At 47.0% G+C, this 23,638-nt stretch overlaps 1 protein-coding gene across 1 annotated transcript in view; it reads right to left on the minus strand.

Moving 5' to 3' along the window:
• The window catches only part of GALNT17 (polypeptide N-acetylgalactosaminyltransferase 17), a 419,652-nt gene that overhangs the window by 25,331 nt on the left and 370,683 nt on the right, over positions 1 to 23,638 (minus strand). Inside the window, exons 7-9 of the mRNA XM_004761697.3 lie at positions 14,409 to 14,594; positions 11,618 to 11,755; positions 251 to 346 (exon numbers count right to left, since the gene is read on the minus strand). Coding sequence (XP_004761754.1) covers positions 251 to 346; positions 11,618 to 11,755; positions 14,409 to 14,594 — 420 coding nt within the window. The remainder of the gene's footprint in view (positions 1 to 250; positions 347 to 11,617; positions 11,756 to 14,408; positions 14,595 to 23,638) is intronic.

The following is a 23,638-nucleotide window of genomic DNA, read 5'->3' on the forward strand; positions in this document are numbered from 1 at the left end:
TGCCCTCCTGTTTGCAAAGGACCCCGCAGCACATTTACACTCCTCAGTGTGCTGCGATGTGCCCACTGCTGCCCTGCATACCTGTGCCGATGCACCCGTGCGTCTCCCCCCGAGGGCTATGCAGAAACAACCAGAAAGCCCCCGCCTCCTTGAATGTCTCAGAGCACGGAACAGCCATAAATCGGGGATGACAGATGTTACCAGAAGTTCCCACAAATCCCCGCTGCCTTTACTCTCCCCCGGCTCCTACCTGGGGTCCCCAGCCGTGGCACGGGTACAGTATTGCTGTGTGGTTCTCCAGTGGCCCCTGGTCCAAGCAGACATCTTTCGCCTTGTTGTTTCGAAGCTGCGGGAAAAGGCAAAACATCGCCAGTCAGAGCTTACAGGGGGAGCTTCTGTACCCAACCCTTGTTCCGCCAGCCTCAGCCCCCACTTCCCGATGCAAAGGCCACGGGACCCCCCCCCCCCCCCCGCCACCGCCATGTGAGGACCAAGGCTCAAATCTGTGAGGTGATCACTATAGCAGGAAAGACCAAGTCTTTCGGCGGATGCTGTGGGCGCCAGCCCTCTGCCTGGGACACCTCCAGCCTCTGCTTGCACATGGCTGCCCCATCCCAGCACTGAAGAGGGGCCTTGGGGAACACCGGACATAGGCACACCAGTTACCCACTGGCTGTCCACAGTGGGCCTCGACACCAGCATGGGTTGTAATCATTCTGGGAATCATAGGTCAGTGTCTAAAGTCATTACTGATACAGAGGCACCAAAAACAAGAATTGGAAAAGGAAACAAAAGCCTCACCACCAGGAAAAGCCCGAGCAACACGTATTTATATATTCCGAAAATACTAACTGAACGCCCACACCGTGCCAGACACCATCCTGAGTGTTTGGAAAACATCCGTGGAGGAACAGCCAGAAGTCCCCAAGACAAAACCCCTGAGCTCAGCGAGGCGCATCTTTTAGGGAACAGGCAAGAATTTGTCTAGCCAGACGGTCCAGGGGCTCTGTGTTTCTGCTGTGGTGTCGGCCCCTCCCACCACGCTGCGACCTCAGCCAGCGGGAAATGGCAGTGGTGCTGGTCTTATCTGTACACGCTCGGTCCTCTCCAGGTTCTGCTCACCAGAAAACCAAACCAGCCAGGGATAAAGCAAGGAGAGAGGCAAGGGGCATTCGCTTTGGTGTGGCCAGACTGGGTCTGGGTTCAGACACCTGAGTGGAATTTCAATGCCTGTTTCATGAAAGATTACAAAAATGATACCATCGTACTGAGATCTCTTGAAAAATGTATAAGAAAATAACAATTGTTTACAATCCTTTCCCACAATCAGTTAATTTTTCCCAATTTTGAGACAATTTAGTTTTATTCAGCTTTGATGGTAATGAGAAACTTTGCATGTAAAGCTTTGTTCCCATTTCAGGTTTCCTCAAGAAAATAATCTGCAGCTCAGTCAGTAAAGCGTCTGCCTTCGGCTAAGGTCATGATCCCAGGGTTTAAGCCCCGCCTTGGGCTCCCAGCTCAGCAGGAAGTCTGCTGCTCCTTCTCCCTCTAACCCGCCCCCACCCCCATTCACTCTTTCTGTCTCCTTCAAATGAATAAATTTTAAAAAATCTTGAACATGAACAGACACTTCTCCAAAGAAGACTTACAAATGGCCAACAGACCCATGAAAAAATGTTCATCATCACTAGCCATCAGGGAGATTCAAATCAAAACCACATTGAGATACCACCTTACACCAGTTAGAAAGGACAAAATTAGCAAGACAGGAAACAACATGTGTTGAAGAGGATGTGGAGAAAGGGGAACCCTCTTCCACTATTGGTGGGGATGCAAGTTGGTGCAGCCTCTTTGGAGAACAGTGTGGAGATTCCTCAAGAAATTAAAAATAGAGCTTCCCTATGACCCTGAAATTGCACTACCGGGTATTTACCCCAAAGATACAGATACAGTGAACAGAAGGGCCATATGCACCCCAATGTTCATAGCAGCAACGGCCACGGTCGCCAAACTGTGGAAAGAACCAAGATGTCCTTCAACGGACGAATGGATAAGGAAGATGTGGTCCATGTACACTATGGAGTATGATGCCTCCATCAGAAAGGACGAATACCCAACTTTTGTAGCAACATGGACGGGACTGGAAGAGATTATGCTGAGTGAAATGAGTCAAGCAGAGAGAGTCAATGATCATATGGTTTCACTTATTTGTAAAGCATAACAAATAGCATGGAGGACATGGGGAGTTAGAGAGGAGAAGGGAGTTGGGGAAATCGGAGGGGGAGATGAACCATGAGAGACTGTGGACTCTGAGAAACAGACAGGGTTTTGGAGGGGCGGGGTGGGGGGGCTGGGTGAGCCTGGTGTTGGGTATTATGGAGGACGCGTATTGCATGGTGCACTGGGTGTGCTGCATAAACAATGAATTCTGGAACACTGAAAAAATAAAATAAAATTTTAAAAAATCTTTAAAAAAAAGAAAATAATCTGAGAACTGGGAATATAGTAGCAAAATGTATAGGTCCCTTAATGTTCTTCAAATATGCTGTCTAATTCCTTTCTGGAAACTTTGAACCAATTCCTATTCCCATCCACAAGATACAGAAATGCTTATTAGTCCTGACTTTCACCAGTTAAGAATATTGTGTACAGACTTCCAAACCTAGATTCCGGGGAATCTGAGGTACAGCATGTTGATTATAGCCAATATTGCATACTTGAAAATGGCTAAGTGGCCAGACCATCTTAAATGTTCTTCCCACAAAAAGGAGATGGTAAGTATGGGATGTAGTGGAGGGTTAGTGAACTCTCCGGCAGAAATCACTTTGTAATACGCAACTGTATCAGATTCCGTTGGACACCTTAAGCCTATACAATGTTACACGTCAATTATGTCTCAGTAAAGCTGCAAGAGGGGGAAAAAGAGTGGCTAGGAAGAAAAATTCTAAAGAAAATGGTGGAGTACTGTTTCCAACCAAAGTTTCTAAAAATTTGTGCAGAGGGTGAAGAACCAGACATGGCGCACAAAGAGTCCCCAGCGAGCGATCTCCAAGGAAGTGCAAAGCCCCCTTATGAGCCCCACACCGTATTCCAGTTCTTTCTCAGAAGCTCTGAGGAGATGGCTCAGCGTTGATCCTTTCAACGATGCAAAGGATACATTACATGGAAAAACCCAAACATCTTCTGAGTCAAGAAGTAATTCAGAAGAGTTAAGATGTTGAAAGCAATGAAATCTCAGAAACACCTCGACCAATGTATTTTGCTTATATTTCCATTTTACGCCTGCACAAAAGCAACATGATAAAATGTGCCTAATGAGGCCTAATGAGGCTTTTAAAGTAAGTATAAAATAAAAATTACGGGTAATAAAAAACATTGTGTTGAGAGGTGAAGAAAGACATCTTGCTTTTATAAATTTACAATTAATAGTAAATTGGAATGTTTCATGTTTAGCAATTATTTCCCTTTTTGAGAATCATCTGTTTATTTTCCCGCTGGGATATCAAGTGGTTTTATTGTAGATATATAAGAGCTCTTTATATATTAAGGATATTGTTTTTATGGCATATTTGTTCCATATAATGATTTCAGAATGCTAGGCTTTTAAATTTTGTTTCTTATGTTTATGCAAAGAAATCTATTATTTGGAAACTTAATAAGCTGCGTGCCTGGGACCGTGCTAAGCGTAACAAATGCAAAGATAAACAAAACTGTCCTTGCCCTGAAACAGTCCATGGTCTGGAGAGTTAGATAAAGGAAGCGCAGGTACAACACTGAGTCTGCAGGACAACAAGGAGACCATCCTCACCCCATCTGCGGGTTTGGACACTAAGAAGAGGGACTTGTGACCCCTGAGTAAGTGGAAATATTGCTGGAAATGTTCTAGTTTTTACCCAGGTAGTAGCTATGTGGATTTCTGCTTTATATTATTATGCCATACATGTATGCTTTATACATATCATGCGTGTATTGTCTTTCATATAAAAAACGGTAAAAGAAGAAAAAGGATGAGTAAAAGCAAACCAGCAACCTTCAGGATGACATGAGCCAACCACAGAAGAGTGAGAGGAAGACTTGGGGGTAACTGTGCGCACGCCGAGTTGGCTTCATATGTGGAAAAGCAATTGGGTCATACATGGGAGAGTCAGGATATCAAGTATCCATGTGTCTTCCCTGAAATACTATTGTAAGACAGCTCAGAATAGAGGTAAATGAGCTTCTAGAAACCAAGGGAAACATAACACAAATGGTCCAGTTAAAAAACGAGCAGAAGACACAAATCGGCATTTTTCTAGAGAAGCCCTCCAGATGGCTACCAGACGCATGGAAAGACGCTCAGCCTCACTCAGCATCATGGACACACAGATCCAAACCACGATGGGCACCACCTCACGCCCGTCAGAATGGCTGCAATTAACAGCACAGGAAACGACAGGTGTCGGCGAGGATGCGGAGAAAGGGGAACCTCCTGCACTGCTGGTGGGGATGCAGCGGTGCGGCCGCTCTGGAGAACAGTGCGGAGGTTCCCCGAGATGTTAAAAACAGAGCTATCCTACCACCCAGCAATCGCACAACTAGGTATTCACCCAAGACACATACAGATTCGAAGGGGCACATGCACCCCGATGTTCATAGCCACATCACCAACAACAGCCACACCGTGGAAGCAGTCCAAGTGTCCATCGGCCGATGAACGGATGAAGACGATGCGGCATTTACCCAGCCATCAAAGAGAATGAAATCTTGCCATCTGCAGGGACAGGGACAGAGCTGGAGGGAACTGTGCTGAGTGAAATAAGTCAGTCCGAGAAAGACGAACACCGTATGATCTCACTCATATGTGGACTGTAAGAAACAAAACAGATGAACATGCGTGGGCCGAGGACAGAAGGAGAGGGAAACAAAGCATAAGGGACTTAGTGACAGAGAACAAATAGAGGGTTGTTGGAGGGAGGTGGGGGGGGGACCGCTAGGTGGGTGATGGGGACGCAGGAGGGCACCTGTCGTGCTGAGCACTGGGTGTTGTATGTAAGCCATGAATCACCGAATTCCACTCCTGAAGCCAGAATTGCACTGTATGTTAACTGACTGAATTTAGATTAAAAAATGGAAGGAAAAAAAAAATCAAGGGACAATGGCTTCTTAAGTAAGCGAGTGTAGGCGCGGTCTCTGTTGGAGGATGAAGCAGGAGCACTGCAGCCGAGACCTGCTCCGAGGGGTCTGTCCAGCTTTGCCACTGAGCCGGAGTCTGTGTGTGGCCAAAAGAAGCAGCAGCAGCATTAGAAGCCTCAAAATGCAACTGTCTGAAGAATCAGAGATTTTGTCACGAAATGAATTTAACCGAAAAGCTATTCTGAAACGTACGAAACGTGAATAAAGGAAGATAATGTTGCATCTAAAATCCCAGTTAACGTTAACAAAGACTGAGAAGTTGATGCGGCGGTCAGGAGGAAGTGTGTTAATGTTCTCGTGTTATATGCTACTTGGCCCTTCATTTTGGAGACTCAGAAAAAACCAAAACATTAGAGGCACTGCAAGTGCTGGAGCATGGGGCGGTTCTATTTTTCACTGTTTGGGGGCCCTCCAAACTGTCTGGTAGAGGGGCTGCTCCAGCTCGCATGCTCACCAACAGGGTAAGAGGCTTCCCCTTTCTCCTCAACCTCGCCAACACCTGTTGTTTCTTGTGTTGTTGATTTTAGCTGTTCTGATGGGTGTGCGGTGGCATCTCATCATAGTTTTGATCTGTATGTCCCTGGTGATGCCTGACGGTGAGCATCTTTGCATTCCTAGGTATTTACTGAAGAACACAAAAATACTAACTCAAAGGGATATGTGCACTCGGATATTTATAGCAGCATTATCTACAATAGCCACATTACGGAAATAGCCCAAGTGTCTACTGACCGATGAGTAGATCAAGAAATATGGCATATACAATGGAATATTATTCATCCACAAAAAGAAAAGAAATCTTGCCATTTGCGATGATGTGGACGGAGCTAGAGAGTATCATGCTGAATGAGACCAGTCAGTCAGAGAAAGGCAAACACCAGACGATCCCCCTCATATGTGGAATGTAAGAAACAAAACAGATGAGCTTAGAGAAAAAAGAGAGAGAGAGGCAGGCCCAAAACCAGACTATGCAGAACAAACTGATGGTTCCGGGGAGGGGGTGAAAGAGGCGACAGGACTAGAACACCTGGGGACACAGAACTGCCCAGTCACTAAATCGCAGGCCCGCAACTCATATCACACTGTGTGCTAACTACGTGCGATTTAAATAATAAACTTAAAACAACAAAAACCATTAGAGGTTACGATAATGCCATTAAGAACAAGACATACACAATTTACATGACTAATAAGGCTTTTTAAAGCTAAAAAACAAGCTAGGTAAAAACTTTGGAAAGAGCAAGGAACATTAAATCCAGAAACATTCACTGGCCTGGGGGAGGACGCTCAAACAGAATTGTACATGAAAAACAATGCCTGACTTCAAGCTTTACTACAAAGCTGTGATCACCAAGACAGCATGGGACTGGCACAAAAACAGACACATAGACCAGTGGAACAGAGTAGAGCCCAGATATGGACCCTCAACTCCATGGTCAAATAATCTTTGACAAAGCAGGAGAAAATATCCAGTGGAAAAAAGACAGTCTCTTCAATAAATGGTGCTGGGAAAATTTGACAGTTATGCATAGAAGAATGAAACTTGACCATTCTCTTATACCATACACAAAGATAAACTCGAAATGGATAAAAGACCTCAACGTGAGACAGGAATCTTTCAGAATCCTAGAAGAGAACATAGGCAGTAACCCCTTCGACATCAGCCATAGTAACTTCTTTCAAGAAAGGTCTCCAAAGGCAAAGGAAATAAAAGCAAAAATGAACTTTTGGGACATCATCAAGATAAAAAGCTTCTGCACAGCAAAGGAAACAGTCCACGAAACAAAGAGGCAACCCACGGAACAGGAGAAGATATTCACAAATGACAGTACAGACAAAGGGCTGATATCCAAGATCTGTAAAGAACTCCTCAAACCCAACACATACAAAACAGATAATCACGTCAAAAAATGGTGAGAAGACATGAACAGACACTTCTCCAATGAAGACATACAAATGGCTAACAGACACGTGAAAAAATGTTCATCATCACTAGCCATCATGGAGATTCAAATCAAAACCACATTGATCTTACACCAGTGAGAATGGCCAAAATCAACAAAGACAGGAAACAACATGTGTTGGAGAGGATGTGGAGAAAGGGGAACCCTCTTACACTGTTGGTGGGAATACAAGTTGGTGCAGCCACTTTGGAGAACAGTGTGGAGATTCCTTAAGAGATTAAAAATAGAGCTTCCCTATGACCCTGCAATTGCACTACTGGGAATTTACCCCAAAGATACAGATGTCGTGAAAAGAAGGGCCATCTGTACCCCAATGTTTATAGAAGCAATGGCCATGGTCGCCAAACTGTGGAAAGAACCAAGATGCCCTTCAACGGACGAATGGATAAGGAAGATGTGGTCCATATACACTATGGAGTATGATGCCTCCATCAGAAAGGATGAATACCCAACTTTTGTAGCAACATGGACGGGACTGGAAGAGATTCTGCTGAGTGAAATCAGTCAAGCAGAGAGAGTCAATTATCATATGGTTTCACTTACTTGTGGAGCATAAGGAATAACACGGAGGACATTGGGAGATGGAGAGAAGTGAATTGGGGGAAGTCAGGGGGGAGACAAATCATGAGAGACTGTTGACTCCGAGAAACAAACTGAGGGTTTGGAGGGGGGGGGTTGGGTGAGCCTGGTGGTGGGTATTGTGGAGGGCACGTATTGCATGGAGCACTAGGTGTGCTGCATAAACAATGAGCCTGGGAACACTGAAAAGAAATAAAATAAAGTTAAAAAAAATAAAAGAGAAATGGAGGACATAAATTGCAAATACAGTACAATATTCACAATGCCTCTTTCTTTTTCCTGCTGCTCATGGGCCTGGTGTGGTGAAAAGAACCAGTAGGAGTGAGTATTAGAAATGGAGTTGTTTAAATAATGGCAAATTTTGTTACCAAACTGAATTTGATTAGTTTGAGTCTTTGCACTTAATATTATAGTCCATATGAAATGTATTTTAGCACATGGTGAGCTCAGCAAGCAGAGAACGGGTAATAGAAGCAAATGCCCTAAAATGTTAACATGGATCCTGCCTGGGAATTGGGATTTGCAATAAGTTTAGTTTCATCTTTGTATTTTTTATAGAGTGCATGCATTGAATTTCTTACTTTAAAGAGACAGAGATTTGCAAAAACAAATGTCTTCTCCCCTCCAAAAATCAGACTGTGATCTCTATGTTGACTCCATGGCCACCCCATTGTTCAGCAACAGAGACATCATTTACATCATGTATACTGTGCTTTATGTGAATGGCAGGCCCTGGAGCTGTTCAGTGCACAACCTGTGGAACTGTGCCCTTGCCATCTTCTTGAATTTTTCCATTTTTATTCTTTGTTTTTTAATACTATTTTTCTCCTAATTATATTAGTATATGAACCTTAGCAGCAATTGGGGAAACATTACAAAGTACTCCCCTAAAGACTGCCTGTCTCACTCCTGGAGGTAACTACAACCATCATCTCCATTTCCCCATTGCTATTTTCCTACTTGCTTCCAATCTAAAATAGTAGCCAATCCACTCCTATAATCCTGATTTTTTTTTTTTTTTGAGAGAGAGTGTTCATGTATGTGCTCATACAGGCTGAGGGAGGGGCAGAGGAAGAGGGCAAGTAAGAATCTTAAGCAAGTTCTGAGCCTAGTGCAGAGCCTGAAGCTGGGCTTGATCTCAACCCCGAGATCATGACCTGAACAGATATCAAGAGACAGATGTTCAACTGATGAAACCACCCAGGTGCACCCCTGACTTTTTCCTTCTTAAGAATTATATCAGGAGCGCTTGGGTAGCTCAGTCGGTTAGGAATCTGCCTTTGGCTCAGGTCATGATCTCAGGGTCCTGGGATGGAGCCCTGTATTGGGTTCCCTGCTCCATGGGGAGCCTGCTTCTCCCTCTGCCTCTGCCTGCTGCTTCCCTTGACTGTGTTCTCTCTCTTTTTCTCTCTGTCAGATAAATAAATAAATAAATAAAATCTTAAAAAAAACAAAAACAAAAACACAATTATATCAACATTTTCTCATGTCATTGAAGTTTTGTACCCACCTTTTGAAATGACTGCAAAACACTTCAAACTATTAATATGGTCTATTTAACTAACCTTTAAGTTAGATTCAGAAATTTTGGTCCAAAATAAAAAAAATCAGTCACTGAGATGAACAATTACTCTCAAATCTTTGTCCTCATTTCAAATTATTTGCTTGGGATAAGAGCTGAGATGAAAGTGTGACTATCGTTAAGCCTTTTAATACATGTGGTTCAAACTGCTTTTTAAAAAGCTTGTTTCAATTTACACTCTCACCAGAGGATTTGTGGTTTTTCATATAACCAAGATCTAGCTGGCAGAGTGCCAACCTGTATTCCAAAAATGAATCTTTATTTGGTAGAAGAGAAAAACCTACTTCCATGTATTTTTAAGACATATTTTAATTTCTTTGATAGGAAGTCCATGAAAAGTTTTCATGTGTTTCCCAACGATCTGTGCTTCCTTGTGTACTTTATTTTTCTTCGGGGGATGTTTTATTTTCTTATTTAAATTAATTATTAAAATTTAAATACTAGAGCTCAGGATGTACTAATTGTGTTATCCACTCATTTACACTATTTATGGCAACACACTTCTAGTTTGCCGGGCCTTCTCCATTCGGATGATGTATGGATTATTTTAATATTTATAAGCTCAGATCCATTATCCGTTTCCTATGCATTTTCTTCCAGGGCTTGCTTTCTTAGAAGGCTCCGGCCCTTTCAGAGATCAGAGGCGCATGCATTTCCGCATGGTTCTATCATAGTTTCTTTTCTTTCATTGAACGCTATAGATCATCTGAAATACACTTCAGGATATGGTGAGCTGTAAGAATTTAAATTGTTTTCTTCTCCAAAGAGCTAGGCAATTCACCCGATTGTCCTATGAATAACCCACTCACTGTCTGTGTTCCTCCGCGACTCCTTCTGTTGGATCTCACTTCGAAAACCCAAAACCCCCAAATCACGCTTTTGTTTGGAATAAGAAAAGACCAGGCAGTTTGGACCTGTTAGTAGTCACTGCTGGGTGACAGCTACTGTCCTCAACCCTCCCCGGTGCACTGGCGTCGCCTTCCCCAGCCCCTAATCCAGATTCCGGCTCAGGGGCGACACCTCCCTTGCACCCTGATGGTTTAACCTGCAGCTGATTTCCCTCTTGTAAAAGGCATCGGGCATGGAGTAGGAAAATACACACAGAAAAAGGAAACACTCTGGCGAAGAGAGCCTTCTGAGTGTCAGCGTGCTTGTCACAGGGCAGCCGCAGGGAGCCCTGGGAAGGAACCCAAATGCTGGGGCTCGTGGGGTGTCCCCACTGGTCTGGCGCATCCGGCTGCCCGTGCCCTGACCCGACTCTGCCACCAACTCCTTGTCCAGACACACAACTCAAGGAAGCGACCAGGCTTACATTCAAGTGTGTTCTCAGCAGCGGTGCTGATGATATTTTAAAAATGGAAACCAGCCAGATGTCTATATTTTCAACAAAACACAGCCCACCCAAAGGTAGCATCATATACAATCGTTATTAGTGAGGCAGAAATGACACAGGAAAATATCCTTCGTATGGCATTAATAATTCAAATTTTTCCACAAGTGGATACCACGGGTCTAGGAATACAGAGACAGAGATGTACTTATAAAAAACATGTACATGTGTGAATTTAAAAAATGCACATGCCCACATACACGCACAGAGTGAAGACCAGCGTCAAACTGTACATAGTACCCACAAAATCAGAATGTCTTTGGCCAAGGCTGGCTTTATGACTCACAGGCTGACACTGCGGGTAATTTATTTAATTCATTTAAGTTCAGCTTCCTGATCAACAAAATGGAAACAATACTCCTACGTCATAAAGAGGGTAAACAGTGAGTTCACATGTGAAAAGCACATCCAAAGCACTTAAGGGTTGATCGCTGTTATGATTTTCAAAATTTTCTACAATGCATACTACGGCATTGGTAATAAGAGAAAAGTCTATCTGCTTTGATGTTTAGAGAGGTGATGTCATCTCCTCCCAGAAAATCCAAGAACATCTGCCCTTCTGTTGGTGACAAGGGGCTCGACCCCGGCCTGAGCAATGGACGGCTCCAGGCACTGCCTGTCTTCATACACGACTTCCTGCTCAGTGTCTCACTTACAGGTCCTGGGGGGAACCTCACGAATGTCCAAACAGAACTGGTCACGCACTCCACACCCATAGGCAGAACCGGCCACCAGAGCCTTGGCCCATGCCCTCACTGTGACATGTATTACCCTGTCCCCGGCCAGCAGGTGGGAGCCCTGCTTCCAGGTCCTGCAGCTCCAAACCCTCTCTTGAAGGAGTGAAGACTCTATTCTCTATTCCTCCCATCAAAGCAGTCCGCAGCCTAATTCACAGCTACCAAAGCGGAGAGCAAGTGTGGTCTTAATTACCTCCCCGTACGCGACGGTGTTATTGTATCTTCTCATTTCCGGGTACACGTGGTCCAGGTACCACTGGAAATTCTTGCACTTTAAACTCTTCCTCAAGGCTCTTCTCTCGGACACATCGCCTATGTCAATCCCCGCGTTCTGAAAGCAGAAGCAAAGGCTTTAGGGACCGGGGTCAGGGCGGGGGGTTCCGGCCAGAGGAAAGGACAGGCGGCCTTCACCGACACCGTCCGGGAGAAACCTCAGTTCCTGCCTGCTTGCTGGTACGTCGGCTCAAGGGAACTCACTCGATCGCAGAGCCTCCGCCCAAGCGAGACTGCTGTCCCCTGGCGTAGCCTGTCCCCTGGCAGCCCCCAAAGTCAATCATCCTTATCACCACGCGAGGCGACCCAGGGACACAGCGATATTGACAACCTACGTCCCCAGCTCCGTCTCTCCCGCATATCCTCAGCGACTCCCAGAGCCAATTACTGGAGGAATTATTTGATTAAGACAAGGAAATAAACGCCTGGAACCACCTCCTGTCTTTCTTCTCCCTACCCGGGTGACTCTGCCCCTCTGCTGGCTCTTTGTGAAGTTCATTATACACAGAAGTGAAAATAATTTCCCACTGCAAAGCTTGTAATGATGTTCTAATGAATAATTCACTCTGCTTTTACAGAAATGAACCTGTAATGGGCTGCCGGGTGCTGACGGGAGAACAGCGCGGCTGAGGTGCGGCTCCGCAGGCTCCGCCGCAACAGGGCCGCGGACCAGGAGGCCGGCTGCCGGCTCTGCCACGACGGGCAACGGGCAGCCAGGCCGCCGCGCGGGGCCACGGCGAGTTCCCGTTGTTCCGTTAGCCTCCTTTCTTTCATCAGCCAAACGGTGATTTTAAAGGAAAAATCCCCTTCAAGGTAAAACTTTCAGAATCCAAAGGCAAACCTGGCCTGTGGTGTTCGAACTCTTGGTTTTACCGTGTTGAGCACAATGGAAGAGAATGGCCGTTTTCGAGAAGCGTGGGGGCTGCTGCTGGCCTGAGGTTGTTCAAGGAAAGCGCTGGGAGCCAGTCGGCAGCCCTGAACTCAGGACTGAGAACAAGGCCTCTGTGGGCGACAGCTTCCCACGCACCAGCAGGAACAGCAGTGACTGTGCTGGGGAAGAGTGGGATAAAGGCGCGAGCGCGCGTCCCTGGCCTGGCCAATGCTATGCGCAGGGCGTAAGTAAGTCACGTCAGCCTCCCAGAGCTTCAGTTTGCCCATCTGCAAAATGGGCAGCAGAGAGGTCCCTGTCAAGCCCGCATTTACTGATCCCTTAATGTTTGCTCTGCTCTCTCTGTTCTAAGCCTCGCATCTGTCTTCACAAGAGCGCAATGAGGTCTAAGCTCACAACCCCTTGCTGACGAGGAAACTGAGGCATGGAAGACTATGTCAGCAGCTTGTTATGGGGCTACACAAGATATTGCGAGTAAGGAACTGACCAAGCACCAGGGACATAGCAAGGGCTCAGCAAGCGTTGTCTGTGTTTATATAAATGATCACATGTAAAATCACTTCTGGCCTCCTGATACCTAGGAAGTGCTGTATGGCCATGAGGGGAGTGTCCATGTCTCAGAACATTATTTTAGAACTGTCACAATATGATAAACATTCTTCTCTTTTGTCCTCTTCATCTGTCATTCTTACACGTAGTCGGCTGCCTCTCTGCGGCTCTGGGCTCCAGCCTCCTGAAACGCAGAGGCTGCCAGATCTCAGTGGGAACAATTCCAGGCCACTCTCTCGGGGCATGGCTGAGACATCTAAGGTATGACTGAAGAGATAAATCCAGCCCTGGCTGAAGGTGCTGGTCACCCCACTGTGCTACGGACCTAAGTACATATCAGGAGCATTTCAGTACTCAGTACTCAAACTGAGTACACTGGTACTTAGATCAGGTACTGAGTGCTCCAGTACTTAGACTGGGTACTGAGTACGCTGGTACTGAGATCGGGTACTGAGTGCTCTGGTACTTAGATTGGGTACTGAGTACTCTGGTACTTAGATCGGGTACTGAGTGCTCCAGTACTTAGATTGGGTACTGAGTGTTCTGGTACTGAGATCGGGTACCGAGTGCTCTGGTACTTAGATCGGTTACTGAGTACTCTGGTACTAAGATTGACTACCGTAGTGCTTACTACTTAAGCAGGTACTTCAGATTTAGTTCTCCCGATCACCCTAGGAAGGAGGACTTGCTGTGATTGCTATTTTTAGGAGAGGAACCTAAGAGACAGAGGCAAGAAATGGATTTGTTTGAGATTGCGTAACCAGTGGTTGGCAGAGCATGGACTCCAACCAAGCTGGGATACTGCCACTAAGCAATACTCCTGTGGGGTTTAGTGTTCCTGGCAGAAGAGGGAGGAGACTTGATGAGTCATGTAAACAGTGGGTACCTATGTCGTGGGGGCAGCTGGAGCTCCAGGACAGGGCACAGAGTCAGAAAATGATGGGGCCTGTACCAAACCCCTGGTACGGGATCTCTCGGATGCAGAGCTCGTTCAAGAGCAGGGCATCCGGATTACTCTACCATGACCGGGATTAACCCACAAGATCCTTCTACTCTTTGTAAATGGATTTTGAGGTCTCCACTATGCTGGTCCCCACATAAAGCAGGGGTTCTACCACCTGGAGGTCTGTGAACCCCCTCGAGATGCTCTTATAATTTTGCAAGTACAAGCACTTCTCTGGGGAGGAACCACCAACTGACTGAAGGGATCGGTGACCCATTAAACACAGGACCACTGGCCCAGGGTGATGGGGGAGAGCTGCTGCGTCCCTACCTCCAGGGGCAGGTTCCACGCTATGTACACGTGAGACTTGTAGTCGTCCATCCAGACCTCAGCAACCCGGAGGGCATTCCTCTTGGTGTAGAAACCAATGTTGCTGTTGTAAGGTTTCTTCTTCCGCTCGATGTGGGCCACTCGTGAGCAAGGCAGGACCTCCATGCTGCCCCCGCAGAGCCACACCTGGAGGCATAAAGGATTTTATCAGCCGGACAGAGAAATTCCTAGAGGCCACGGCCCCTCCCCAAGGCCCCAGGGCCATGGTCAAAAGACAGCACAAGTGAGAAATGCATTCTCATATATTTCAGGGTTGGTGTGTTACTGCAGTGTAGATGAACCTGACCTAGCTAACACGTGTCAAAGAGGGCTTGGGGGGACTTTTATAGGTACAATAGTTTAGGATGTGAAAACAGAGCTCTGGGTAACAGGCACCCATTGACCTAAGGTGCCCTTGGTGACGCATGGGTATTTTTAAGTTCTCAGTAGTGAGAAAGTGGCACCTGTGGAGTGTTTTCTCCCACCTGGCAGAAGCCATGCCTTGCAGACCTAGAACGGAAAATTCAAACTGAAAACCAAACCATCTTTATTCATATAGGCACAAAGTGTGCAATGGTCTACTTATGCATTGTTAATATGCTCTATCTTGGAGTCCCAAGAGCACAGATGCCCAGCCTTCTGGAACCATGTGCCCCAGTGTTACCACGTGCTGGCACCACTTGTTACTGCTGGAATACGGAGGTGGAAGGCTGAAGTGGCAGTTGCCTTTGAGGCATGCAAAAGCCCAAGGAAGTGACACTTGCTGTTCTCTGTGTGGGCATGGCAGGCACCCGGGCTCAGAAGGCCCAGCTTGAGGGGGAAAGCCAGACTATCCAACCTCTCTCAGCCCCAGGCAGGAAAAAGGAAGCATTTCTGATTGTTAAGAAGGACTGCTTTGTGGAAATAAACCTCCGGATCCTGGTGGGGAGAGCGGACACAGAGGTTTCAGGGACCCAGGCTGCTGTCCTGCCATGAGGATCGTGTACACTCTCCGTAAACAGAGTTCGGCTGAGCTGAGCCAGCAAGCACAGACAGCGCTGCTGGTCTCAAGCTGGGATACTTCAAGTCACTGCACCCTTCAGTGTCCCGGATCCCCTCTGCAGGATGCCGGGACCCTCTTGCAAGTTGCACACCACCCCTGGTCTTTATTGATCGAATTTGGTGGCAAAATCCACATGCATGTGATCTTCTATTTCCCAACTCTGGCTGCCCTACAGGGAGATGATACAGACGAGAAATTCTCTCTGTAACCATGAGCCCGCACGTTCAAGGAGGAGACTGTGAGCTAAGAGATTGGTAGAGAGCGGGCGATCCAGAGTAGTTTCATTAGGGACCTGACAATTAGTTCCCCCCCATGGGATGGCATGGCAGCTGCTGATAGTGGAAGGAAGCCAAGTCAGGGGGTGCAAATATGGCTAAAGGCTTATGGGGAATAAGGGTAAAACACAGTGGCAGAACTTCCAGGGGTTGCACAGGTATGCAGTGTTGGGAAGCTTTGGGATCCAGGGAATGAACGGCAAGACATCCCATGTTCATGGATCTGAAGACCCAATATTGTGAAGACAGCAGTACTTCCCAAACTGATGTGAAGACATCCCATGTTCATGGATCTGAAGACCCAATATTGTGAAGACAGCAGTACTTCCCAAACTGATGTGAAGACATCCATGTTCATGGATCTGAAGACCCGATATTGTGAAGACAGCAGTACTTCCCAAACTGATGTGAAGACAACCCAATCCCCATCAAAACCCCAGACGTCTTCTTTGCAGAAATTAACAAACTGATCTGAAAATTTATGTGGAAATACAAGAGACTCAAAAAACCTTGAAAAGAACAAAGCTAGAAGACTTCTCTTCAGATCTCAAAATGTACCAGGAAACTCCTATAATCAAGACAGTGTGGTTCTGGTGTAAGGACAGACAACAGGATAGAACTGAGAGTCTAGAAATAAGCCCTCACATTTATAACTGACTGACTTTTTAAAAAAGATTTATTTATAGAGACAGAGAGAGAGAGAAACAGAAGCACAAGGGGCAGAGGGAGAAGAAGAGAGAGAATCTGAAGCAGGCTCTACAATGATCAGGGAGCCCGTCACAGGGCTCAATGCCATGACTCTGAGATCATTTCCTGCACTGAAGCCAACAGTCAGGTGCTTAACAGACTGGGCCACCCAGGTGCCCCATAACTGACTGCTTTTCAACAAGGATGCCAAGACAATTCAAAGGGGGAAAATGGTTATTTTCAACAAATTGTGCCAGACAACGCACCAGGGAATGAATTTTTGCCACCACCTCACCGCATGTATAAAAATTAACTTGAAGTGGACCAAAGACCTGAATGGAAGAGCTAAAACTGAAGAAGTCTTAGAAGAAAACACAAGGGCACATCTTCATGACCTACAGTTAAGCAAATGCTCACCAACAGACGAGTGGATAAATAAATATTCCATATGGTGGAATATTATTTAGCAGTAAAATAAATAAGATAGTGACACGTGCTATAGTATGGGTGAACCTTGAAAACATTCAGGGGATGCTGAGGGGAAGCGGTCAGTCACAATGGACAGTATACTACATGATTCCATTTATATGAAATGTCCAGTATAAGAAAACCCATAGAGACAGAAAGAAAACCGGTGGTTGCCTGGGGCTGGGGTGGGAGAAGGTGGAGTGGCTGCCAGTGGGCATGGGGCTTCCTTTTAGGGTGATACAGACGTTCTGATATTGATCACTGAGGTGATCAGGTGATCACTGAAGAACTCTGAATGTACTAAAAAACACAGCTGTATACTTTAAATGGGTGAATCGTAATGGTGTGAGACTATCTCAATGAAGCCAGGACAAAAGCACACAGGCAGATCGATAGGTAGTCCGCAGAGAGAAGGGGAAAGAAGACTCAAGGGACAGATTCCAGTTTGGGGAGCTAAGGAAAGGTGAAGTGATGAGGGCCAAGGCTGGGTTCTGTGAGGACCAGTTTCCGAGCAGGGATCACAGGCGCAGGTGTAGGAAGGGCCTCGGCAAAAGCCAGAAACCCAGGCGTAAGCACGGAGTGCCAGGTGGGAGCAGAACCCACAGGCAGCCGACTTGGTGCCAGTCTTGCGTAAGCAGTCCAGCCCAAGGTCAGGATAAACCAGGGTTGGGATCGTCCAAATTATTCCAGATTGTTCTTGGGGGTGTGACTAGGCTTCGAAGGGCTGTCAGGTGGCCCTCCTTGCTGAGTGGGCTCAGAGAACAGAGGGCCAGGTCACACCCCCAGCCTCTTTAACAAGAGTGGGAGGCGGCGTGCCAGGCTGGGAGGCCGGCGGCAGGAACACGGGCTTCCTGTCCTGGGCTCTGCCCTGTGGATACCAGCTGGCACACTCAGGGGGCACCAACTCAGAGCCACTCAGCTCTTCCTGCATGATCTGGGGAGATGCAAGGAGCTCTCAGACCGTTTAGTGTCTCAATGGTACAATGTTCTCTTGGGCCCAGCAAACCTAGAGTGAATCACCGGGGTTGGGCACTGGCCCGGATGCCCGTGACACTGTCACAGCGTGGCTCCTGGTGCCCCTTTACCTGAGAAGTGAGGAGGTGACCGTCAGGAGGTGTAGTAACTCCAGGAATAGGTATCAACTACTTCATTCAACCAGAAAATTCCACTCAGAGCCTACTTTCCAGCGCGGGAAAGACAGAGGAAGAAGGGCCGACACACAAGTCGCTCCTCGCGTGCGTGACGTTGATGGTCTTGGAAGGGAAACACAGGAACTAAATCATCACAGGCAGATGTGCACGCTCCGACAGGAAGCTAATTCCAGGAAGGAAAGCAACACAGTGCTGGAAAAGCCAGCATTCGCCAAGAGAGGGATATGGGCCCATCGGCTCAGAGAAAGTATCTCGACCTAGGACGGGTAAGCTGTCATCAGACGGCCCAGACTGAGCTAACTTGGTTGAAGAAGTTGGCCACGAGGACAAGAGCCCAAGCCTAGGGGCAGCAGCCCAGGCACAGTGGCCTTGTGTAGGGGGAGCCTACGCCCCTCGCACGTGGGCTGCGTTCAAGACGGCTGCAACAACCCCTCCCATGCTCCTTTCCATAAAGGGTTGGACCTACTCTTCATCCTCTTGGATCTGGGCTAGCCTTAAGACTTGCCCTGAGTTGTAGAACGTACTAGAAGTGATGTTTCACACTGTACAAGGCCAGGCCTTAGGAGGGTTTAGAATTTTTGCTTTCTCCGTCTCGGGATCCCAAGTCCACCATGCTTTGAAGAAGCTGTGGATGAAAGACCCTGGGGAGAAGGGGGTCCGGCCTGGCCTCTATCACGTGCCTTGGGCCTCGGTTGGACCGGATACCTCCAGCCAAGCCACTGACCGGCCACCGGCATGTGAATGAACCCACCCGTGCTGCAAAGAGCAGAAGAATCACCTAGATAACCCCGGCCCAAATGGCCAGACTCCAGAATGGTGAGCGAATTGGCTGTTCCTTTAAGCCGCTGGATGTGGGTGCCCGTAAACACCGACACGAGTTGAATATGCAGGAAACTGGAAAAACAGCCGAGGGTCTGTACCTCAGAGCAGAGCCTGACAATGAAGCTGGATGGGCGGGCAGGGCTCCCGCCAGCCGGGCCTTAGACCCCACGGAGCAAACGGATCTTTGCTTTAAACGAGAAGCCACCGAAAGAGATGAATTTGAAAAAGTCACCCCAGCTGAAGTGTGGGAAAAAGGTTAGTGGCAAGGAGAGGGGAGGCAGAGGGGGCAGGAGGGTCTTAGTGTCATCCTGGGGAGAGATTCTGGTAGCTTTGGCTAGGACAGTGGAATAGAAGCAGAGGTGGACAGATTTGAGCTTTTTAATGGCAAAATCTTGGCCAATGGGCTGGAGGTGGCAGAGAAGAAAGACTCCTAGTCTTCCGCTCGGGCAGTGGGACGTAGCTGTGGCAGCATCATGTTCTGGGCCAGAAAGCCTGCCCAAGGCTACCCAGGGCTCTGGGGGCAAAAGAGCATCACAAGACGCAGCTTCCCCGCTCTGGACAGTGATGCCCCGGGAGAAGAGGACGCTGGGAGAAGGAAGTCAGTGAGTGCGGATGATTTCTGGTTTCTCCAGCGTTGCTCCAGAGAGAGCCTCTTCAAGGGCATGCTGGCTTAATTCCATCTTTTGATGCATTTCATTCATTCAACTCCTGTGTTTCATCAATATTTCAATAGCTCATGAGAGTCTTACAGACGACGGAGAGTATGTCACCGGATGGGGCAAGCCGGTATTTCCAGAACTATGCCTCGATCTCCGCCTGTCTGCTGGACTCCCTGAATGTTCTCTGTACCTCCCAGTGTCTCAAGTCCTCCCTTCAAGGGCGGGATTCGAAGCTGGCCCATATCACTGGTTCCCAAACCAGGCTATGACTCCAAATCACCAAGGGGTGCTTTAAATTTACCAATGCCTGGATCCCTCCCCGGACCTACGAGTCACATTCTCCAGGGAGAAGCTGAGGTACCACCGGGTCTTTAAAAACGTCCCTTCCATGTAGCCAGGTTTGGGAACCACAGGCATAAAGCCATTTAATATCTATTCCGAGTCTATGGTTTCATGACTGAGGCCAAGAGAAGTTAGGATGTGGCTGACGAAAGCTCAGACCACCGGGCAGTGGTTCTGGGGATGCTGGGAAGAGATGCGGGATCGAATGTTCCGGGCACGGCCTGAAATGCTCTCCCCAGTGCCTCCATCACCAAGGAGCCTGGTCAGTAAGGCGGGGGCAGCGTGGCTGGTTCATTTGTATCACCTACTGTAGGCAGTGGCCTCTGAACATTTTTGATAGATATTTTCATCTAGAGAAAAAAAGAAAACAGTTGAAGCCCATCCTCCATCCTACTGAAGTCATCCATTTTAAATTAAATGCATGGGCTATCGCACTACTAGATTTTACCAATGATGAGTGTAGAGAGAGAAGTTTGAAATTGCACAGAAATGCAAGTGCTAATATATTCCTCTCGGGCCCACGGGTCCCACCTGGTGTGTCTGCCTTTGGAAACCACTACAGGAATTCAAATGCTCAAGGTCTAGTCTTCTTCCGCCACTTTCAGGAGCCAGCTGTTGCTCGAAAGCAGCAGAAAGTACAGCTCCGGAGTGAGTAGGTTTGTCACCAAAGTAATCTGGTGCGAATTTTCAATGGTGTCACTAGAGTATGAACTGTGAGTGCCACGAGAACATGAGAGCCACTTTTCCTGAGATGCTCTAGACACCATCGGGTGTGTGGGGGGGCAGCTGTCTCTGGAAAAAGCCTCCGATACTGTTACAGAAGGGGGCCTAGGGCCTTCTGTGCCTCCCTCCGCTCCACACCCCTGTCATTCAGTTGGAACAGGAAGCTGCAGGATCCAGAAAGAAATCCAGGTGCCATCCTCGACCTCTGCTTCCCAGGCACTGGTCAGTCCATCACCAAGTCCTGCAGACAATGACTCTGCACTGTGGCTCAGCTGCAGCCCTTTCCACTCACGCCCACCATGACCACCGGACTACCACCTCCTCCACCGTCGCCCCAAGCTGCCACCACCTGGACCACAGCACCCACCTCCCGATGGCTCCATTCCATTCAGCTGGCCTCCACTCGGCAGCCAGAGTCCTGTGATCAGGTCACATCATCCCCCTGAACACTTTATGGGCTCCCACTTGCTCTCACAGAGGGAGGAACGGAATGAAGAAGAAAGATAGAAACAGTGTAGACAGACAACATGACAGACACAGAAATGGAAGTCAGAATGACCAAGGGCCTTTACGGAAACAGTCTAGACAGACAACATGACAGGCACAGAAATGAAAGTCAGAATGACCAAGGGCCTTTACTGCAGGACTCAACACCAGGAAGCTCTGAGTCTGCCCAATGTCTGCCTACAAACCCAAATCCACGCCTTGTGTTTCTGGGACAACGGCTCCCTGGCACCCTGGCTCATACTGCAAAACCAGCCCAGCTGAACTCCTCCTCTAGCACAAGCTGAAAGATGCTGAGGAGGAATCAACCCATTTATTCTCTAGTACGGGAAGGCCACACGATCCGTTTCTCCCACAATCTGAACACACTCATTTTATATCCCAACCCCAGGTTTGTCATCTATAAATGAGGGGGAAGCTATCACATTGGATCCTTTCAGCTCTGGTGTTCAGGGTCTGTGATTCCCTACACCATAGATCACAGTCCCAGGCTGGAGGGCCAGGGTCATCACCAGTGGAGGACACTAGCTTCCTTAGGCTGCCCATCCCCGTGTTGACTTTCTTGAGGAATAATCTTGAGACCCCGAGGAATCCCCCAACTAATGAATTCAGGCATGTTATCTAGACCACTGGATTATCTCTGAATCCAATCTCTAGGGTCCCTTCGGATTCCTGTGTGCACTTTCTATCACAGGCCGTCTCTAGGCACACACCGAAACTATTTTCTCTCTATGAACCAGTCAACACCCCCTGTGCCACTTACTGAGCAAATTTCTTGAACGGCATTTTCTTGTCTTGGCATAGGGTATAAAAGAGACGCTTCCAGATCTCAGATCTTAAACCATGGCCAAGTGTGTCCATCCTTTTAATTTGTCCGAAACTTATTTCTGGTGGGCAGCCATCACTTTCTTTTATTCTATTATCAGTTGTAGAGTTGTAGAGTTTCTCTTGGAGACCATCTTTCACACTCCATGAAACGAGTGAATCCCTTCCTAAGATGTTAAGGTGAGTAGAAAGTAAGATGGCTGCTGGTCTTCCTCACTCACTGTGGGGCCCTCAACATCCTAGTCTTTACTCCTGTGAGGACATACAGGCCAAGACGACCCATGGAGGTGTGGGTGAGTGAGTCTTCTGTGTCACTCTCATAGTCAAAACTGCGCATCTTATACCATCAAATGACAGTTTCTTTCCTTTGGGGGATATGGGCTATTCCTGATCTATGAGAATTAAAGAAAGAAATTAAGAGAAATTAATTAATTTTGTTCTGAATCCTCACACAGCCCAGACCAAGGCCAGTCAGTGTCTTGTCCAGGTCCTGCCCAAGTGACCCCCTAGACCTGCCTACTACCCTTGGGAAAGGAAGTGAGTAGGAGCATTAAGGGCAAGGGCAAGCTGTCAGGAGGCATTAGTGGGCTTGTTTGAAGATGAACTGTAGAGAGCAGAAAGGGGTCAAAGTCAGTAGCAGACAATTACCAGCAAGATCCAAGTCTAAGAGAGACTAAGAGATGCTGTAGAACATCCAGCAAAGAGTCCAGCTGAACGTCAAGGTGATGCAAAACAAGGAATGAGTCAACCCACAGGACCACAGGCCAGAGAGCACATCAGATCTCGCTGAAGAGGGAATCTTAGTAGGCTGGGGTCTTTGTTTTTTGCTTTTTCTGTTTCCTTAATATATAATAGTTCTATTGAACTATAATCCACATACTATAAAATTCACCTGTTTAAAATGTAAAAATTCCATGGTTTTAGTACAGTCACAGAATTATGCAATCATTATCACAATCAATTTTAAAACATTTTTATCACCCAACTAGAAACTCTATACTCACCAGTCAGCCCCCCTCACCACCACCCACAGCTCTAGATAATCACTAATCTACTTTTTGTCTCTATGGATTTGCCTATTCTGGGTATATCATATAAAGTAATTACACAATATGTGGCCCATTGTGGCTGACGTCTTTCACTTAGCATGATATCTTGAAGGTTTACCCATGTTGTAACGTATACGTGGTCTTCATTCCTTTGTATGGCTGGATACTATACTACAATTCGTTTATACAGTCATCCATTCACGGACACTTGGGCTTTTTCCATTTTGACTGTTACGAATAATGCATCTATGAACATTCATGTATAGGTGTTTATATGGATGTGCACATATTTTCATTTCTCTTGGGTATATCCCTAGGAGTGGAACTGCTGAGTCATATGGTCATTCTATGTTTAATCTCTTGAAAAGCTGCTAATCTCTTCCAAAGTGACTGCACTATTTTATATTCCCACCAGCAGTATAATGAGGGTTCTAATTTCTCCACATCCTCACTAACCTTGTTAATGCCATTTTTTTTTTTATTATAGCCCTTCTAGTGGATGCATCTTGTTGTGTTGTGATTTCCATTTTTCAGATGGCTAATGATGTTGAACATCTTTTCATGGGCTCATTGGCCATTTGTATATCTTCTTTGGAGAAATGTCTAGTCGGGTCCTTTGTTCAGTTTTTAATTGGATTGTTTGT

Source organism: Mustela putorius, unplaced genomic scaffold (genome assembly GCF_011764305.1).
Source record: "Mustela putorius furo isolate JIRA1106 unplaced genomic scaffold, ASM1176430v1.1 tig00000139_pilon_pilon_pilon, whole genome shotgun sequence".
Lineage (NCBI taxonomy): Eukaryota > Metazoa > Chordata > Mammalia > Carnivora > Mustelidae > Mustela > Mustela putorius.